This window comes from Kogia breviceps, chromosome 17 (assembly GCF_026419965.1).
Source record: "Kogia breviceps isolate mKogBre1 chromosome 17, mKogBre1 haplotype 1, whole genome shotgun sequence".
NCBI classification, from domain to species: domain Eukaryota; kingdom Metazoa; phylum Chordata; class Mammalia; order Artiodactyla; family Physeteridae; genus Kogia; species Kogia breviceps.
The window spans coordinates 76,572,627-76,592,852 of NC_081326.1; the positions used below are offsets into that span (position 1 = coordinate 76,572,627).

At 60.8% G+C, this 20,226-nt stretch overlaps 1 protein-coding gene across 2 annotated transcripts; it reads right to left on the minus strand.

Annotated features, from left to right (window-relative positions):
* Positions 1-1,710: 1,710 nt before the first annotated feature.
* TOP1MT (DNA topoisomerase I mitochondrial) lies at positions 1,711-19,756 on the minus strand. Of its 2 annotated transcripts, XM_059043342.2 has the most exons (14): positions 19,588-19,756; positions 18,081-18,199; positions 15,693-15,814; positions 14,675-14,797; positions 13,992-14,179; positions 13,190-13,334; positions 12,761-12,904; positions 12,361-12,546; positions 10,222-10,290; positions 9,835-9,949; positions 9,243-9,370; positions 8,686-8,780; positions 2,307-2,456; positions 1,711-1,878 (listed from the first exon to the last, which is right to left on the minus strand). In XM_059043342.2, exons 3-14 carry the CDS (start codon positions 15,804-15,806, stop codon positions 1,776-1,778), a joined length of 1,560 nt encoding a protein of 519 aa, XP_058899325.1. In that variant the 5' UTR covers positions 15,807-15,814; positions 18,081-18,199; positions 19,588-19,756; the 3' UTR covers positions 1,711-1,775. The 2 variants fall into 2 exon arrangements, with proteins under 2 accessions (XP_058899325.1, XP_066873921.1); XM_067017820.1 differs by lacking the exon at positions 19,588-19,756 and having other exon boundaries at positions 13,992-14,176; positions 18,081-18,149.
* Positions 19,757-20,226: the final 470 nt, after the last annotated feature.

Genomic DNA, 20,226 nt, shown 5'->3' on the forward strand with positions numbered 1-20,226 from the left:
AACTAGGGAGAAACCCTCGCACCACAATGAAGAGCCCATGCGCCACAATGAAAGATCCTGCATGCCACAACTAAGACCCGACGCAGCCAAAATGAAAACTTAAATAAATAAATAAATCTTCACACACACACACACACACACACACACACACACACACACACACACAAATTAGGGGACTTCCCTAGTGGCGCAGTGGTTAAGACTGTGCTCCCAATGCAGGGGGCCTGGGTTCTGTCCCTGGTCAGGGAACTAGATCCCACGTGCATGCTGCAACTAAGGAGCCCTCGAGCTGCAGCTAAGATCGGGTGCAACCAAATAAAAATAAATATTTTTTAAAAAATTAGTAAGACGGTTGAGAGGCAAAGTTGAGACAATCTTTTTAAAAGAATAAAAAGACAAGGAGGTGGATGATAAGACAGAAAGATTAAGACTAACAGGAGTTCTAGGGGGAAGAAAAGGAAACAAAATGGTGAGAATGAAATTGTCAGAGAAATAATCTTAATCTTTCCCCAGAACTAAGAGACACGAATCACCAGAGCAAAAGTACCTCCCAATACCCTCCACCAACAACAAAGGAAAACTGACGCCGAGTCTCGACGTGGAGAACCCAAGAGTATCCGTGACGCAGACCTTAGAGGGGGCAGGCCAGACAGCAGAGCCCGCGGAGCACAGGGAAGCAGGTCCCGGGGAACTTCCCGGCTGCACGTATGGAGTCGTGAGTCCAGTGTGACAGTCGGGTAACGGTATTTTCAGACATGCAAACTGAAATTTTTTCACTGCTATTCCTGACACTTTTTTTCAGGAGGCTACACAAAGAAGATCCCCAAACACACTGAGAGCTGGGAGACAGGGGTGGGTGGGGTCCAGTCAACAGGGAATCCACTGCAGACGGTGGCGAGGGCCCCAGGGAATGACAAGGACCTGCAGACTTGGGACCACTTCGTTTTCTACACTCCACGCTGTAGCCACGCTTACTTACTTTTCCTTCCGCCCCTAGGGCGCCCGCAGGTCCCATCCAAAGGCTCCTCTCTGGTGAGTTTCACCTGGTCTGGTTGTACATGAGATGCCTCTTGAGCCAGAGACCTATAAACTACAAAGAAAAATTATCTGCCCCCCAACCTAGAATTTGCAAAAGGACACCTCCCAGCCCCCGCCCACGTCCAGCTCCAGGAGCCGGCAGGCCGACGCGCCTCCCACCCCACGTCAGTGACGCTCCCATCCATCCTCAGCCACGCCCACGTCCCTGGCCACCGAGTGCCACACACCCACCCGAGATCCTTCCCCGTGACTCCGAGACACCAGGCGGCCTGAGGGCACAGACACCGCAACTCCGGCCGGCCCGGAGCTCAGGACAGCCCCCCGCACGCGCTGCCCGCCGCCCTCGCGCGGACACGTGGACTCCGCCTGCCCACCAGGGAGAGACAGGCTCGACGGGCTCTCAGGGCCCCGCCGTCCCGTCTGTTGAGGGAACAGGTGCAGCGTGTCTGAGGGGGTCCCTGCCCGGCGCTGGGGCAGCGTTTGGGGGTGGGGAGGCATAGGCCTCTCACGGGACAGTCGGGCCCTCCCAAAGTCGGGGCCTGGGACCAGGCACGCAGCCACGCCAGCTCCCAGCCAGGCCGGGGGACACCTGGTGGGGGAGGGGACACCTGAAAGCGCCCGGCCGGGCGTCGGCCACCTTCTATGTGATGACGCAAAAGACACTACTTCGTACAAAATTCCCCAATCCGCTTTAATGGCGAAAAAAATAAGTTCCAACGAGGCACAGAGATGCTCATTTAGAATTCAAAGTCTTCGCCTGCCATGTCGAGAGCCCAGGCGAACTTCTCCCTCTGTGTCTTGTTGTAGATCTTCTCCACGGGCACCCCAAACCTCTTACACCTGCCAAGAGGAGGCCAGGGTGCTTGGGAGGAACGGGACAGAGGTCAGGACACCAGGCTACCCAAGCCGCTGCTCCTGGGCACGGCACTCACGGCACGGCCGCCAGCCGGGGCAGCAGGGAGGCCGAAGGTCAGGGGGGAGGCGGTGCCCCCCAGTGCAGCCCAGGCGTCCTCCGAGCGGGTGCTCAGGGGACCCGGTCACCCCACCCCCAGCGGGCAGGCCGGGCTCTCTGGGGCTGCTATGTGGCTCGGGGTCCCACCCCAGCCTTCCACGGCCCCCAGGGCTCTCGGGCAGAGAGGACCGGTGGCCCAGGACTCAGCATTAAACACACCAGCCAGTCGGGTCCCATCACAGGCAGGACCTGTGCTGACCACAGGGCCCAGGGGACTGAACCGGGGCCACTCAGGGAGGGGTCCAGGCCCACGTACCAGGCGACACTGATCCGGGGGTCCAGGTAGCTGAGCTTGGACGTGCCCAGGGCCACCTGCTTGCTCTCCTCCTTGTCTGTGGCCTGCACGCCCAGTCTCCCGAGCTGCTCCTCCAGTTTCTCCAGCAGCCGCCCCCTCTTCTCCAGGAAGCTGGCGAGAGAAGGGCGGGCACAAGCCCCACGCTGGCACCGCCCAGCTCCACTCAGGCCGGCGAGCCCAGTGGCAGGGGAGGCCCAGGAGGCTGGGACACAGGGAGGGCCACCCTCGGCAGGAAGCGGGGACCGTCCATCCAGACCCGACTTCACGGGAAGCACCCAAAGGCCACAGCGAACAGAAAAGGGGGCCAGGGACAGAATCAAACACAAAAGGCTTTTCACGTCTGTGAAAGACGCTCAGTCCTTATTCCTACTGTTTTAGAGAAACGCAGATTTATCAAGGCAGGACCCTCCTTTCACCCTCCACACGCCCTTCCAGAGACGCCAGACGGGGCGCCCTGCAGAGGGCGCGGGACAGGCACGGCCACGACACCCGTGTGCACGTGAACTTCGACCCCAGTCCTTGTTCCCGGAACTCCGGCTCCGGACCCACCTGGACACGTGCGGAAGGACCGCGGGGGGAGGGAACGCCACCGAGGCCGAGCGACCCCGACAGACGCTACAGCGGAGCGCGGGAGGCAGGGTCTGTCCCCAGGCTGTGCATGAGGCTGGGCCGCAGCCACAGGCACCGCTCCGCGGCGGCCGCCAGAGCACCAACCGAACGCCACGGTGCCAGCGGCCAACGGCAGGCGGATGCCACCGAGAGGGGCGGGGCGGGGGCGCACACGAGTCCTCCCGGAGGACACCAGAGGCTTCCCAGCAGCTGCCTCCGGGGAGCCTCAGCTTTCACTGAACACGAACACCCTTCGGTCTAATGGCTGGACACTCTCACACCCACACCCCACGACTAAAAAGCACCTGCCTGCACCTGAGGAAACTTTCATGCTTTCGCAGCCACAGCAGCCGCGAGTAAAAGGGGGCACCCCGCTAGAAACAAGGGAGACGAGGGAAACCACAGACGACCGTGTCCCGGTGGGGCAGACCAGCCCCCGGGAGGCGTGCCACCAGTGCTGACGCGACAGGGGACACGGGCAAAGCGATTACTCGGCAACTTCAAAACGTCCCACAAAGAACAGCCCAAGCCCAGAGGCGTTCACTGGTGAATTCTACCAAATGGTTAAAGAAGAATTAACTCCAACTCTTCACAAACTTTCACAAAAGAGAAGAGGAGAGACCACTTTCCATGTCCCTCCGAGACCACCATCACCCTGACACTGAACCAAAGACATCACCAGAAAGCCATACACCGTCACCCAGTGTAAATACAGAAGCAAAAACCCTCATCACAACAGCGGCAAACCTAATCCAGGACGTGCGAAAGAGATTCTGCACCATAACCAAGCAGGATGGATCCTGTTTAGAAATCCAATTAGTGCAATACAGCATCGGCTCAGTAGATACAGAAAAAGCATCTGACAAAATCCAACACCTTCCAGGAAAAAAACAAACCTCAACAAAAGGAACAGAAGGGCACGTCCTCACCTTGAGAAAGGCACCTAAGAAACCCACGGCTGACATCCTCCTCAACAGTCAAAGCTCTGCCCGTGAGGTGAGAACGAGACCAGGGGTCTGCACACATCACCTGTCCTCAGCACTGCGCTGGAGCTTCCAGCCAGAGCATCAGGCAAGAAAAAGGAGTAAAAGGCATCCAGGTTGGAAAGGGAGACGCAAACTATCTCTGCTTGAGGATGACGTGATCTTAAACCCTAAGGAATCCGCCAAGAAACTGCTGAGGCTAACAGGTGAGTTCAGCGGGGTGCAGGGTGTGAGACCAACCCACACGCATCAACTCTACTTCTGTGTGGTCTGCGGAGGACGAGTCAACACAGCAGGCCCGACCGACCCTGGAGAGAAAGGCCTGCCTACAAGGCTGGATGTCGGGAGGGCACCCATCTCCCCAGCCAGCAAGAAAAGAGAGGCCCACGGAGCCCACAGTTGTGTAGCAACAGTACAGGTCGTGCTGAACTCCTGCTTTCCTCCGGAGTCTGGAAGGCTGGGATGTGCCAGGCAGAGGGTGCCCACGGGACCCTTCACTGTACGAAGTCACAGCCGTGACCGTGCAGGGTCCTGAGTCCTACGGAATCACTGAACCTACAGGCGGCCCGGGGAGTCAGCGGGAAAGTGGGGTTCGCTAGCACTCTGACCCGTGACACGCAGCAAGAGCACTGTTCTGCAAAGGAAGGACGACGGGCCGGGGCAGGACACGCCCTCGGTCCCTGGGTGGCCCAGAGTCTCGCTTGGTGTGCGGCGGCAGGAGAGCTGCTGGCTGCTGCGAGAAGGCGAGCCCGGAGGTGACAGGTCCAGCCGCAGCCGACTGGGCTCTCGGGGCCTCCGGCTGCTGCTGACCCCCGTGGCTGGAGTGAGCGGGGTACAGCTCAGGTGGTGCCTGGGCTTCTGTTCTCCACGTGGGAGAAAGGACCCCAAAGGCCCAAAATGGAGCCCTGGATGGGCCAAAAACGTTAAAAGTTTACACGGCTCTCCCCTCCAAGCAGAAAAGCCTGGAACAAAGTTGTAGAAAAGACTGCTGCTCTCCCCTCTCCCTCCCCAACCCCCACTCCAGCTGGGATCTTCCCAGGCAGCTGTAACGTTAACCCTGTAAAGGTTTACCTGCTAGGGATTTGAAAAAATTCGCAGTAAGAAAAAGCAGGACAGGGACTTCCCTGGCGGTCCAGTGGGTAAGACTCCGCGCTCCCAGTGCAGGGGGCCCGGTTCCATCCCTGGTCGGGGAACCGGATCCCGCGTGCGTGCCGCAAACAAGAGTCCACATGCCGCAATGACGATCCCGTGTGCCGCAACTAAGACCCGGAGCAGCCTAGATAATTAATATCTTTTTATAAAGAGAAAGAAAAACAGTACAGTTCTTGCAACGGCTCCGTATTTTGTGACTACCGCATCTGGACGTAGAGTAAAAAGCTGACATAAAATGTAAAATGGCCGGAACTTCCCTGGCAGTCCGGTGGTTAAGACTCCGCACTTCCACGGGTCAGGGAACTAAGATCCCACACACTGCACGGCGCGGGCAAAACAGAAAGGAAAATCCTTGTAACTTCATAAATGCCAGGGGAATCATCCCAATCAGAAAGGATGCCCAGGAGAAGTGTCAAGGGGACTCAACAGCCTTGTTCTGCAGCCTGCGGGAGGGTGAGAATTCAAACTGAGTGCAGCAAACATCTCCATAAACGACGGCTTCTTACTCTGAGTTTGCCTATTGACATCTCCGGGGAAGGAGTCCACGTGAGGAAGGAGGTTCTCCCGAGAGGGAGACACGTCCCGGAGTCCGGAGAGCTGGGTGGATTTCTAACGAGCTCTCGTGAGATGGGACCCAGGCTGGTGACCTTCTGGCCTGACGTATGCCCTTTGGAGCAGGTCAACTTCTAACCTCCGTTTGGACGAGCGACCGAGGGCTCAGGGAAGCCTTGTGACTTGGACTTGCGGCGTCTCCCACTTTGCTGCTGCAGGAAAGCCACCGGTCCGCTGGGAATCTCGGGTCTTGCTGCCTGGGCCTGAGTCTAGGCAGAAACCCAGCACCGTCTGCAGCAGGAGAGCGAGTGGGACGGAGGCTCCGGACTGGACCTCAGACCCCAGGGTTGTGGCAGATTTAGGACACACCCCTTCGTGGGACCCTAACCATGCAGACGCAGCTGCTGGCTGGACCTTGGGGTCACCGGCAGATGCCCCCAGGAAAAGGCCCGTTTTTCTGGCGGGACAGTCAGAAATGAAGTGCGCTGGGCCGCGGGTCTCTGGTGCCGCGACTGCCGCGGCCCAGGCTGTGGGTGCTGCACGTGCGCCGGCGGGGGGCAGGGGGGCACATCACAGGCACAGCTGCCCCAGGGAGGCCTCGGCGCTCCCCGTGAGACTCTCCAGGTAAGGGCGGCCTGGAGCAGGGGAGGGGGCCGCCCCGGCACACAGCCCAGTGGGGCAGGCGGACCCCCAGATGCAGCCCGTCTTGTCCCTGCTGCTCACTGGATCAGCAGGAGAATAGAGCCGTACACACGTGGACATTTTACATAAACATGAGAACCTCTGAAACACCCAGAGGCCGCCCCGCCAGCGCCTGGCTGTGGTGGTGTGTCTTTCTGGCCCAGATGCATAGAAACGTTTCTCTGTGGCAACACCTCTGCCCCTTGTGCACAAGACCCAGATGAGAGGTCTGGGAAGGAAAGCAGTGCAAAGTTACGATGACTGACCACGAACATGATTTTGTGACAACGAGGGGAACGCTCCTGAGACCCTGGTCCCTGGGGAGCAGCGCGGACGCGCCGGCTCGGAGCCCAGGGAGTGGGAGCGAGTCGTGTGCAGCGGCCCGAGGGCCTGAGACCCGTCCGTGTGTCCTATCACTGTGCGGACTCTCAGCTCAGCGCCGAGTCCTGGGAGCCCTCCCAGTGAATCCCTGAACCCGGGGTGGGCTCGCGGACACGCAACAAAGCTAGCAACGAACAACCCAAAAGTGAAATTAAGAAAACAACTCCACTTACAACAGCAACGAAAATAAAGCACTTTCAAATAACCCCCCAAAGTGCAAAACTCGTCCTCCAAAACTTTGCTAAAAGAAATGAAAGAAGAACGACGCAGCTGAGAAAGACATCCCGGGTTCACAGGTTGGAGGGCTTGGCCTTGGTAAGAAGGCAAGTACTTCCCAAACTGACCTGCAGCGTCAACGCATCCCGATCAAAATCCAGGCTGACTTCCCTGCAGGAACTGACCGGCCAACCCTAAAATTCATATGGAATTTCAAGGGACTCTGAATAGCCAGAACAATCTTTGATGGGAAAACCAAACTGGAGCTCACACTTCCTGATTTCAAACTTACAGGAATCAAGACTGAGTGGTACCGGCAGGCAGGCAGACAGACAGATGAACGTGAACAGAACAGAGCCCAGGTAGCCTACCATCAGCTGATCTTCCACAAGGTGTCAAGACCATTCAGCTGGTGGGAGTGGTGCTGGGAAAACTGGGTGTCCACGTGAGAAAAAATGAAGTTGAATCCTTACCTCACATCACATACAAAAAATAACTCAAAATGGATCGACTACCTAAATGTAAACGTTAAACCTATAAAACTCTTATAAGAAAACCTAGAAATGCATCTTTATGACCTCGGGTCAGACAAAGCCTTATCAGACATAATACCTAAAGAATAAGCAACGAAAACTAGACTTATCAAGATTTTTGTGCTTCAAAGGATACTGCCAAGAAAGTAAAAAGGCGACACACAGAATGGAAGGGAGTCTTTTCAAATCATATATTTGAGGACTTCCCTGGCGGTCCAGTGGTTAAGGCTCCACGCTTCCACTGCAGGGGGCGCAGGTTCGATCCTTGGTCGGGGAAGTTCCGCATGCCACGTGGCACGGCCAAAAAAAAAAAATCATATATTTGTAAAGGTTCTTGTATCTGGAGTGAATAATGAGCTCTTATAACTCAACAGTAAAAAAAAAAAAAAACCAAAGAACTCAACTGAAAAACTGAAAAAGGATTGAACAGACATTTCTCCAAAGACCACACACAAATGCCCAATAAGCAGAGAAAAGATCCTCACACACCGTTAGCCATCGTGGAAACGCAAACCAAACCCACACCCGCTGGACTGTAACCAAAAAGAGGGGAGACGAGAAAAGTGCCAGCGAGGGTGTGGAGAAACCGGGACCCAGTGCACGGCTGGTGAGAACGTGAGCGCGGTGGACAACGGGTGGCACTTTCTTAAAATGCTAAACCTTGGCGCTACAGAGAAACCCACCAATTCTATGACAAAAGTCACAAAGTGGAAACACCCAAACGTCCAGACACATGGACAGTAACACGTGGTCTGGCCACACACGGAATATTCGGTGGTCGAAGCACTGACAGGCTACAACACGGCTGGACCTCAGCAACGTTATGCTAAACAAAAAAGCCAGACAAGGTCCACATACGGTGGGGTTCCATTTGTGCGAATGTCCAGGGGCTGGGGGAGGGGAGGGGCTTTGCCTGCAGCGATGGGAACACCCTAAAATGTACGGTGACGGTGGCTGCGCAGCTCTGTCCACGAGCCGGAACCGCTTGCCCGCAGCCAAGAGCCGAGAGCCTCTGAAGGAGAGAACCACGCGGCCCGGAGCTCGGGCGCCCGAGTACACGCAAGAATCTCCTCCTGCACGTCCGCACAGCTTCACCTTTCGGCGCAAACATAGTTTGTCTTTTTTGAATCAGAAAATATGACTGAAAAGAAACCCAGAGAACCGCTGAAGAGAAAAGCAGGTTCACTGCCAACGCCATGACTTGGAAGGGCTGTGGGGCCCCCAGACACTTGCCTCCTGGACCTGCTGTCCCCTCGGGACTCGTGGTCGGCCTTTGCCTTCTTCAGCGCTGCCTTGGCCTCGGCCACCTGCTTCTTCTTGGCCTCAATCTGCAGAGGAGGAGGGGCCCAGTCAGGGCTGCTCCTACCCACCCTAGGCCAGCCCCAGGGACCACAGCCTGCAGGCCCTAGGCCCTGAAAGGGCCCAGCTGACCGGGCCCCCCGGGTACCCGTCCGCCCCGTCAGGGTGCCGGAGCGCTGGCCCTGATTGGTCACTCTGTGGCCAGGGAACAGGGTGAGCCCAAGAGGCCCCAGACATACCACCTGCTCCAGCCAGACCCGGCCCCCTGCTCCACTGACCCCCCTCCTGGGTTAGAGGCCCTTCCACACCGGAAGGCCGCGCAGAACAGCCTCTGGCCCTCCCTTAGCCGGTTCTCCCCTCCTGGCCAGCACTCGGCCCCAGGCAGCCCTGACGTGCCCAAGCAGCTCCGAGGGCCGTGCGGTCCCAGGGAGGGAAGAGGAGGGGGGCCGCACAGTCGCCCCAGAGGCCCTCCCGCCATGCCCGCCGCGCACCTTCGACCGAAGGGTCTGCATCGACTTCTCGAAGGTCTTGGGAGTTGCCCGCTGATGGTTGCACAGAACAGCAACAGCCCGATTTGCTCGGTTGTAAGACAGGATCTTAGCGGCTAGGCTGTCTTCAGCTAGCAAACAGGAGTCTGTTACACAGCAGCAGCCACAGGACAACAGCCGCTGCCGCCCCGAGGAAGGACCTCACAGGACAGGACTCAGGGTCCGCACCTAGTCCAAGGGCCTCCCAACAGGGGCAGAGAAGAGGCCTCCCCAGGGCCCCCCGAGAGCACCGGGCCCACGTCCAGGAGCCCCCGCTGGGGGTGGGAGTGGCGGGAAGAGGGTTCCGCACACAATGGGGGGACACGCAGAGCTGGACAGGCGCTGCAAAGCCGGCTCTGCCGAGGAGCAGACGCGGAGACTGCGCGGGGGGCCTCACCGCGTGGGCAGCCCTGCAGGGACGGCTCGGCCTGGGGACCCGCGGGCCAGGGGAGCTGTACTCTGCCCTGGACACCGGCCACGAGGCACCCCGTACCAACCCGGCAGCCGGGCACCAGCGCACAGGCAGGCGCCCTGTCCCCACCCCAGGGACCCTCACCCCTGGTCAGCGCTCTCAGCTGGCCCTGCAGGGTGAGGCTGGCGTTGCAGGTGCGGAACACCTTGGCCGTCAGGCCATCCATCAGGTCCTGCAGATGCTTATTCAGACTGGCGGTCTGAACATGGGGAAGAAGGTGGGACTCAAAACGTGGTCTCCTTTGGGGACAGTTTCACAGCACTCTTCCCGGCCCCCCGCCCCACACCTCTGGGTGGAAGGAAGCTGCTGGTTAGACAGACGGCCCTCAGGCTTCTCGTGCAAGAGAACGTGCCAGTCGGCACTCACGCTCGCCCCGCGGCATCAGCCTGGCCCTTCTGGACGCAGACAGGCCGAGCTGCGCCGCGGCCCTGGGTCACCCCATCAGCACTGCTCTGAACCCCCCAGGCTTACGGTGAGTCTGTCAAAGAGCTCATCTCCAGGGCCTTTGCTCTCCATGAACAGTTGCAGATTCTCGTACACCTGCGGCAGAGAGAAGAAGCCTTTACGAAGACCCCCTGGGCTTCCCTGGTGGCGCAGTGGTTGAGAATCCGCCTGCCGATGCAGGAGACACGGGTTCATGCCCTGGTCCAGGAAGATCCCACATGCCGCAGAGCAACTAAGCCCGTGAGCCATGGCCGCTAGGCCTGCACGTCCGGAGCCTCTGCTCCGCAACGGGAGAGACCACAACAGTGAGAGGCCCGCATACCGCAAAAAAAAAAAAAAAAAAAAAGACCCCTTGTGCCCGAGCAGGAAGAAGCCTCCTGGGGCCAAGGAGGTGGAGGTAAACGAGGGGCCCAAAGGGCCAGCTGTGCAACAGAACTGGGAGGCCCGCGGACTGGGTTTCTCCCAGGGAGCAGTCAGCACCACCGCAGGGCCACGCGCCACGTGTCCAGGCTGCTGTCCGTCACGAGGCCGGCGCCGTCCCCTCACAACGCACACCCTGGCTCCTTCCTCCGTCACCCACGCCGGGTCCCTCCGGGTGGCCCCACGTCCGTAGCCAGACTCGCCCGACACCACGGTGCCTCGGAGGACCTTCAAGGTGCCTTTGTCCAATTTCCCTCCACCCTCACTTTCCTTCCCGTCTTCGAAGGGCGTGCAAACGTCCTCGCGGCTCGCGTCAGCCGGGCCTGTCTCTCCACGCAGCTCTGCGCGTGCCCCACGGGGCGGAGACCAGGTGCCCGGCTCCCGAGTGACCGGAACAGCCCCCGCTCTCGGCGCCGCGGCCCCCGAGTCCCCCGGCTCCTGACCGGGCCGGTGCCTTAGGACCGTGGCCCCCGCGCTCCCTCACCCTCTGCCACGTGAGGACAGGGAGGAAGCACGGCCGGGCCAGGAAGGGGCCTCACCGGCTCACAGCCCCCGACTCCAGCCCCCAAACCAGGAGACGGGAACACTGTTAACGCGGTGCCCGGGCCAGGTACTTTATCAGAGCGGCCCGAACTGAGATACGTAGTGATTCTCTCCTGTTACTAAAACCCCTCCTCCTGCCCCACGGAAAGCCTCTCCCTTTCCTCACCTGTGGCTCCCCGCCAGCGCGTGCCCTGGAACCGACTTCAGACGCCTGGGCGCGCTGTGCGGCCCCTCCCGAGCGGGCGTTTCTCCGTCGCCCTCGACGGTCTCCCCAGACCTCCCATTCTGTGCTCGGGCAGCCGTGTGTGTGTAAGCGGCAGGTGGTCAGTGTGGGCTCCGCTCTCTCTGCGACGCCGTGGGGCCCGGCCAGACGGAGGCCAGGGTGACCGGCGCTCTAGGGCTCGTCACTCCAGCGGGGGTGGAAACCCGATTTCCCTTCAGAGCCCTCTGCGAACCGGACACTTAACCCCCCACGCCCCCCACGCCCCGGCTTCCTCCGTCCCTCCATCGGCAGGCGCGAGGCCGGGCGCTGTGGGCACGGGGCTCAGCCAGCAGGCTCAACCCCTGAACCTCATCGTTCAGCGGGCAGGCCGGGGGCACCGCCAGCGTGGCCGCAGCGAGCTGCGTGCCCGGCAGCCGGAAGACCCTTCCCAGGTGCGCCGGGGTGAACGGCGTCCCCCGCAAACCCACGTCCTCCCCCAAACTTCAAAACGGGACCTTTTTCGGAAATAGGGTCTCTGCAGATACAATGAGTCAAGACAAGGTCACAGTTTGGGGGGGGCAACTCCAACAGGACCGTGTCCTCACAAGAAGAGAGACAGACGCGCGGGGACAACGGAGGCAGAGCCGCACTGCTGCAGCCTCGAGCCAACGCGCCAGGATACGCGGGCACCTCAGACGCCAGGGGGCCTGGAAGGTTTCTCTCCAGAGCCGCAGAGGGCGCGCGGCCCTGCCAACGCCCAGCTCTCGGAATCCTGGCCTCTAGAAGGCCACCCTAACCCACCAGGAGAGGAGTGGCGGCGCTGGCGCCTTGGAGGGCACGTCCAGTTCAGCCTACGTGCGCTTGGCCTTGCCGCCAAGGCTGACGGGACAGGCAAGTGGGCCTCATGGCCCTGCGACTTCCTCTGACGCTCCCCAAAAGACAGCGCCCAGGTCTCAGGGGTGAGCGCGGGCCACGACCCACTGCCCGCACCAGGCACTCACCGGCTTCTCCACCGGCACTTTGTTGTAGTAGCGGATCGAGTCCTTTCCCAGGAAGTCGAATTCCACGACGTACGGGCAGCCATCGGCCTCTGGGTGCAGCTGGACGTGTTCCACGCGGAGGGAGCAGCAGCCCACCGTGTCGGCCGCCTCGCCCTCCTCCTTCTCGTGCCCGGCTCGCAGCGCCAGCTGAGCGGATGGGGCCCGTCAGGGCGTGGCGCGCACACACAGGGGCACAGACGGACACGTGCCCTCGGGCCCACGCCCACCCCTCCACCTGCCCGAGGCTCCGGCTCAGGACACAGGAGCCCCACGGTTCCCCCAGCTGCCCGTCCAACCAGGTCTCTGCGACCGACTGGAGCATCTGTGAACGGCAGGCGGAAAAGCCTGGAACCATCCGCACCTTGTCGATGAAATAAAGGGCCACGGCGCGTTGTCTCGCCTTCGTTTCTGGGGACCTCCAGTCGGCCCGGTACTGAGAACGGATCTTGTCCACAACTCCTTTCAAGCGCCGAGCCACTTCATACTTCTCCCAGTCTCTCTCCCCCTAACGAAGGAGCGAGTAGCAGAGAAAACCCCGGGATCCCTTCCAACGGCAAACTGCCGACTCCTCCCGGGCCCGCTCTCGCCTGCCCGGCTCAGGGCCGGGGAGCAGACTCCAGACTCAGCGAAATTTAAAGAGGGTGTAAACCTAAACTCCTTGTTCTTTAAGACAAATGGCCGCTGGACACGATATCACTTCAAAGCTGGCCTGCCAGTGCCCGTGCGCTCAGGGAGCCCCTGCCAAAGCGGCCCGGCCCCGGCCAGGGGCAGCAGGTCGGAGCCAGCTCACCTTCAGCTTGGAGCTGGGGTTCAGCATGACGTACTTGATGGAGTTCTGCACGTTCTCTGTCCACGCCGCCAGCCACGTGACCGAGCGGTCGCACCGCACCTCCTTCCACCGGTGGCCCACCGGAGGCTCGGGCACCTCGGAGTCCCTGCGGCGGGAGAGCGACCCAAACCCGACAATGCGAGACCCCGCTCCCCGAAACACCGGCCCAACACCGTTGCCTCCTGTCACTGCGCTGGCCTGGCACGTGCCTCCTCGCCCAGGCCACGCCCTCGCGTCGCGGCCTCCGTGTCACCAGGCATGTGAGGGCCTCACTCAGAGCTGCGCCCACGCGTGAACCGGGACGGCCACCCCCAAGGCCACCCACGTTGCCAGCTCAGCAGCTCCACGGGACACAAGCCGCCTCTGGGCTCCCGATGGGCCCGGGCTCCCAGGATGCCTCTGCCGACCCAGCTTGGCCGTGGTCCACGCAGCGGAGCAACAGAAGCTCCTCCTGGAGCGTGGCCCGTAAGTTCCAAACGCTCATGTGTCACTAGATCATCTCGATCACCTGACTATGGAAAACTGCGTTGGAAGGACGCAGACACGCTTTCCGGGTGGAGAGAAACCTCAAGCGGGGGCAGGGTGACGAGGGCTGGTTCCGCAAACAGCACGTGGGCTGCCGCGGAGCGTCCACCTGTGGGGAAGGTGCCCTCCCGCCCGGCCCCCAGAGCCTGGAGTGACGGAGACAAGCCCCGCATCGGGCCCCCCTCCCCCGGGTGAGAGGCGGGACCAGACGCCGCCGCCCCCCCCGCACCGCGCGCACCCGCTGCAGTTAATGGTCACGTCCTCCGGCAGGACCCTCCTCTTCAGCATCCCCATCTTGGGGTGGTCGCCGCGGCCCCGGAACAACCCAGGGGGCTCGGTCTTGAAGTTGCCGATCTTCTCTCGGTGCCCGTCTAAGATACAGTAGCCAAACTCTTGCTGAAGTTTTTCCGCCTCTTCTTTGAGCTTCTGCGTTCATAGAATAGCGTGTAGGCATCAGTGGTGAAGAGACAGGACGAGCCTGGTGCCCACGTTTGCCGGGCGCACGAGACTCGCAGAGCCCCTTCACTGCTGCGGGAGCCCGGGAGGCCCAGCGAGGCAGGCAGGCCGAGCACAGTGCGGGGCGCCCGCCCCCCAGCCCCCGGCTGCAGCTGTGCTGGTCCAGACCTGTCACCACGGAGCATGACTACAGAGCCACTGGTTCACACGGCGGGGTCACTGTCCCCCGTGCTCTGGGTGGACGGAGCACTTTTTAAATGCATTTAGGGGCACGTAACTCAAAAAGTGTCTGAGAATAACGAAGCGGAATCAGAGGCCCCTTCACCACACCCTGTCGGGGTCTCGTCTAGAAGAATCCCACAGGAACAGCTTTTGTGAGAGGAGGGGGTCGTCTTCTGCATACCAGCAGCCTCCCACGCAAGGCCCTGGGGGCCCAAGCCAGACTGAGCCCCAGAGCAGCCTGACCTGCTTCTCCTCCTTGGACAGGGCCTTCCTGGCAGCGGTCTTGTCCACAAAGTATCTGTGGATCTCCGTGAAGTCACACTTGTCCAGGTGCTTGATTACTTTCCTCTCTTCTGCTGTCATTTCCTGCCCCCAAATCAGACACGCGTTCTCAACATCCAACACAGGCAACGGTCACAGGGGCAGCAGGGACCCTCCCCCACCGTGGCAGGGGTCCCACTCCATAGGGAATGGTGACATCCCAGAAGCAAGAGGAGCAGACTCTGGGCAAAGATGCCAAGGCCACCCCGACCCGCAGCCTCTGCAGCTGTCCCCCAAAGAGCCTTTTCAGGCAGGTGGCCCAGGTGTGCAGGTGGACAGGTGGAGAGCTGAGGCCCCGGTGCTTCCTCCTAGCGGCCTTCTGAGTCGGGCCACGTGGCCGCATCTGGAGAACCGCCCCCTCTGGCTGCCACGTGGACTGTGCATGGCACTGAGGGGCCCCCCACTCACCACCAGGGAAGTCGGCCCACTGCCCCACGCGCGGTGGGAACACACACGTGCTTGGCGGTCCCCGGTCCAGCCACACACACCCAGCCCGCAGCCCCGCCGACCCCCAGGTCCCCGCAGAGGTCAGATGTGAGGCCGCAGCACAGCCTGCGGCAGAACCCAGGTGCCCGCCAGCGGGAAGGTGACACGCGGCGCCGGTGTCCTGCCCGAAGCAGCCGGCAGCGGGTCTGGGGTGCGCTTTCTCGGGCGGAGCCCACAGGTGTAGCCAAGGTGAGTGCAGGTGCACACAGAACCCAGGTTTTTTTTAATGAGAAAAGAAAAAACAACTAGCACCTTATGGTCAGATAGCTTGCCAACGAGTACCTCTGTTTCCTGGGGGCCAGAAAATGCCACTGCTGGCACCCCGCAACCTCCCTCTCCTGGAGATTCCAAGCCTGGCTCTGCCTGGCCTTGCAGCCACCGGAGAGGAGCGAGGGTGGGCGAGCATCTGGCAGCAGCAGCCGACACCAAGAGGCCGCGGCCGCGCAGCACGTACCTTCCGCCAGTCGCTGAAGAAGTTGTTTTGGAAAACTTCTTTTGTTGTATATTCGTGATCCAGCATTTTCCCATAAAACGTGGCAACCTCCTCAGCTGCTAAGCTCAACTTCATGGGCTTCCCTGGAGATGCCGGAAGATACACTGATTTAGGGAGCCGACCCTGCCTCACCCTCGGCTCACAGCATCCTGCTCCTTAAGTCACGCTTCGTTACACACGCCGTATCATATCGTACCATAGCTGACTTTTAGTTCAGGAGAAGGCTTTAAATTTAGGGCAACCACACCCGTGCACGCGTGCGGCCGTGAGCATCCTACAGCGCAGGCCAGGCCTTCGTAGAAGACGCCAACGGCCAGAATTGCTCACGCTTATGCTGCTTTAACGATTTATCTTGCCGCTACGCTTACATGGGAATTTACAGTTCAAAAACACGAAAAGTTTTAGGACACACGTCACCACGTAACGTAAAAGTAAAACAAAAGGGCTTCCCTGATGGCGCAGTGGTTGAGAGCCCGCCTGCCGACGCAGGGGGCGCGGGTTCGGGCCCCGGTCCGGGAGGATCCCACGTGCCGCGGAGCGGCTGGGCCCGTGAGCCGTGGCCGCTGAGCCTGCGCGTCCGGAGCCTGTGCTCCGCAACGGGAGAGGCCACAGCAGTGAGAGGCCCGCGTACCGCAAAAAAAAAAAAAAAGTAAAACAAAGATTAAGACTCCAAAGCAGAAAGATGTGAATAACTGTAGCAGCTGCAACCTTTTAAACACCCTCCCATTTGCCCAATGACTTCCGACATTTTACTCCAAGAATCAGTATTAGAGACGGCTCAGTGGAGGCCAGGGATCCAGCAGAGCAGCGCAAAGGCCGGCCGGGGGCTTTCACCACGGAGGTCTCTCAACTGCTGTGCAGGTTTGAAAATTTTTATCACAAACGTTGGAAAAACAAATATGCGTTACTTTGATAATAAGAAAAAGGCCCTTGTGATAAAACAGCACAGTTCTTCCCAAAACCAGCTTCTCCGGAGGACAGAGAACTAGCTGAGCAGCCAAAGCCCGAGGGGCTCGGCTCCCGCCCTGTGAGCGCCCCTCCCCACGGCCGGGCCGCCCAGCTACCCACGAGGCACGGAGGGCTCTGACAGCCCCGGAATCTAGTCTAGCCCAGAAAACCAGATTCTCAACCAACGCCCACATCGATGGAGTCGCAGTGAACAAAGAAAATGCGTGGCTGTGCATGCTGGCCGAGTGTCCCCCGGGGAAAGGCACGTGTGACCCAGCAGGAGCCCACGGGCTCACCAGATCCCCCAAGGAGGCAAGCACTACAAGAGCCCCAGCGGGAGAGGAGGGGAAGGAGGGGAGGCAGTCCTCCCTGCCGTCCACAAAGGCCTCCCTGTGGCAGCGCCTTGCAGGTGCCAGGACAACGTGCCAGCGACCAAGGCTGGCCTGTGCGGTGCCCACGCACGGCCTGCCGAGGGCCTGGGCTGACCCAGGAGAGGCGGAGGGCTGCCTTCAGAAGGCTTACCCTAGCAGAGATGCAGAAGATGGGGGGAAACAAGTCAAACTAGCAGCACAACACTAAGCAGAAGGGCCTTCCCTGGTGGCGCAGAGGTTAAGAATCCACCTGCCAATGCAGGGAACACGGGTTCGAGCCCTGGTCCGGGAAGATCCCACATGCCCCGGAGCAGCTAAGCCCGTGCGCCACAACTACTGAGCCCGCGCGCCCCAACTACTGAAGCCCGCGCACCTAGAGCCCATGCTCCGCAATAAGAGAAGCCCCGCTCACTGCAACTAGAGAAAAGCCCACGCGCAGCAACGCAGCCAAAAAAATAAACAAAAAAACACAACTAAGCAGACGCTCCTAACCAGAGGGGTGGAGAGGAAGAGGGCCGGAGGCCGGGGGAGGGGCAGTGAGGGGTCGGGCCAGTCAGCTCATGCCCGTGGTAACAGCCGGGAGCCCGCAGGCAGCTTGCTCCAAACACCCAGGGACCCAGAGACTCAGGCCGTCACCCAGAAGGTCCTTCCGGATGCAAGCACACGTGGGCCACGCCAGCACAGCAGGGAGGCAGGGGTGGCAGAACCAAGCTGGACGAGTTCAAGGGCACCACCGGGTTCATCAGGCACTGGGTGTGCAGCCCCCACCCCCCCAAGCACGGCAGTTCTGAGAGGGTGCCAGGCTGCAGATGGGCAGGGCCCCCTGATGGTTCAGGGAGCCTCTGAACTGCGGGCTGGGAAGCAGCCTGGCCTGGCTCCTGAGCAAAGGGTCAGAGTCTCCCAGGTGGATGGGTCAGCCCCGACCCCGGTGGGAGAGCCACCAACGGAGCAGGCCTGGGTGGCCGCCAGTTACCCGGTGCAGAAGCAGGTCCCTGGCCACAGTCACTCGAGCCACCCGTGCAGTCCTCACCATCGTAGTAGAAGCAAACTCCCTCAGGAAGCGGCTCGTACGGGGGTGCGAACCACGGGCCTCTGTGCTCCAGCTGCGTCCACTTCACGCCGCCTGGGCTGTCCTTCTCCTCTTCCCACCTGGAGGACACACGAGAAGGTTCCGACTCTCACGCCGCACCTGAGCACAGGTCCTCCCCGGGCATCCCTCCGGACACCCTGTGACCACCTCCCAGCTGAGCCAGGTAAGGAACAGGAGGGGTCATCCCACTAGGGGTGCGGGGACTGACCATGCCTGACCGCAGACCGTGCCTCTCGTTAAACAACCACACCTCCCTGACCCGGAGGAAAAGGGGCAGAGAGGATCCCCCAGCCGGGTCCCTTCAGGGCCGCCCCAGAGTCCCCAGGTCTGGCTCCAACCTACTTTCCCAGTCTTGTGCAACTGTAACTTGCAGCTCTTTTTAGAACGCATCTAGTGAAGGTGCACCAGCAAAGTGGCTGCTGCAACCCAGCTCCACACTCGGGCCTGTGACCCCTCTGCTCCCAGGACGCCGCCCCCCCACCCCCACCAGCGGGGCCTGAGCCCCCAGAGGCAGACGGGACCCCGTGATCATGGCACATCTCTGGCCCCTGGCTGTAAAGTGGAAGTACTGATAGGACTTAGGTCACAGAAGGGGACCAGTTAGACCGCGGTGAGACACCATCTGGAAGCGCTCAGTTAATGACGTCAGAGCTCCAACAGGAACCCTGAGCGCAGCCGCATGCGGGTGTGAACCCACCCTGCTCTTTGGAAAGGTGGCATTTCACGCACAGGAAATCCCCACCTCCCTCCCGCTATTCCACAGCCGCCACAACTCACCGCCCATGTGACCACAGGGCGTCCGCCCACGTCCCCCAGGGAAGAGCTTGGGGGCGCTGCGGGCAGAAGCAAGCCTCAGGCCGGAACACAACAGCCACTGGTGACTGACCCCTGGGGGACTGACCACGGGGGGGCTGACCACGGTTATATGCCCGTGGAAAGAATGAATGGGCCAAAGCTCCTGGTGGTGGAGGGACTGAGACTCCAACGTGGAATGAGAGGCCAGCATGAGAGCACACATATCAAGCTCAAAACCAAACGCTACGGGCTTCCCTGGTGGCGCAGTGGTTGAGAATCCGCCTGCCGATGCAGGGGACACGGGTTTGTGCCCCGGTCCGGGAAGATCCCACATGCCGCGGAGCAGGTGGGCCCGTGAGCCGTGGCCGCTGAGCCTGCGCGTCCGGAGCCTGTGCTCCGCAACGGGAGAGGCCACGGCAGTGAGAGGCCCGCGTACCGCAAAAAACAAACAAACAAAAAAACAAACCACTATGGTGCTTGGGCCAGGCACAGCTACACGAGCAACAGAACTTACCAAAACAAACACACACAGTGGGGGCGGGGCTACAGGGGTGGTACCGGGGTGAGGGGCGGGGCACGGCCTGCAGGGGGTGGTGATGGGCAGTGGGGGCGGGACCGGGGCGGGGGCGGGGGTGGGGCCCGCGCCGCGTACCATCTCCACCTGCCTTCTCCCTCTTCCGGCCCTTTGGTGGCCTCGTGGTCCCTTTTCCTGTCTCTCCCTCCAGACGTTGCACCGAGCGGCTCCTCCTCTTGGCCTCTGCCCTGCTCCGGGCCACACCGACTTGCCTCCTCTCTCCGTCGCTTCTCCCACCGCACGTCCTTCCTGGGGCGGCCCAGTCCACACCTGCCGGCCCTCTCCGCCCGCCCATCCCTCCCCAGCTCCCCATCCCCTTGTCTCCGTTCCTTTGCTCCCGGAGCCCCTGCCCCGCCTGCGTTGGACTTCTTCCTTTTTTTAACTTTTCTGGAAACCACAGTCTCTGATGCGGACTCGTTACCAGCACATTTTTCATTTTCTTCTTTCTTAATTTCTCCAGCCCACATGTCTTTCCCCTCCTCGACCTCACCTCGTAGCTGCTTCCTCCCCACCAACTCTCCCGCCTTTTCGGTGTAGGCTAGCTGCCCCGTCGTGGACGTGGGCGTTCCCCCAGCCTCCGCCTGCGCGGCTTCCCTGCGGCTCTCGGCTCCCGCGTCCCTGTCGCTTCCACGCACCACCGCGTCCCCGCTGGGCCCGCGCCCCCTCTCCGCAGGCGCCCTCCTGCTGTGGCCGCGTGCACCCCTCCGGTCCCCGCCG

Bases quoted from the DNA above. Each gene is read 5' to 3' on its own strand.
- TOP1MT (XM_059043342.2), bottom strand. From the start codon at position 15,806: ATGAAGTTGAGCTTAGCAGCTGAGGAGGTTGCCACGTTTTATGGGAAA. The intron at 14,180-14,674 runs GTCAGGCTGCTC...CTATGAACGCAG, and splicing joins TGTCCAAGGAGGAGAAGCAG to AAGCTCAAAGAAGAGGCGGA. The intron at 10,291-12,360 runs GTGAGTGCCTGG...TCTCTGCCGCAG, and splicing joins AAGTGCCGGTGGAGAAGCCG to GTGTACGAGAATCTGCAACT.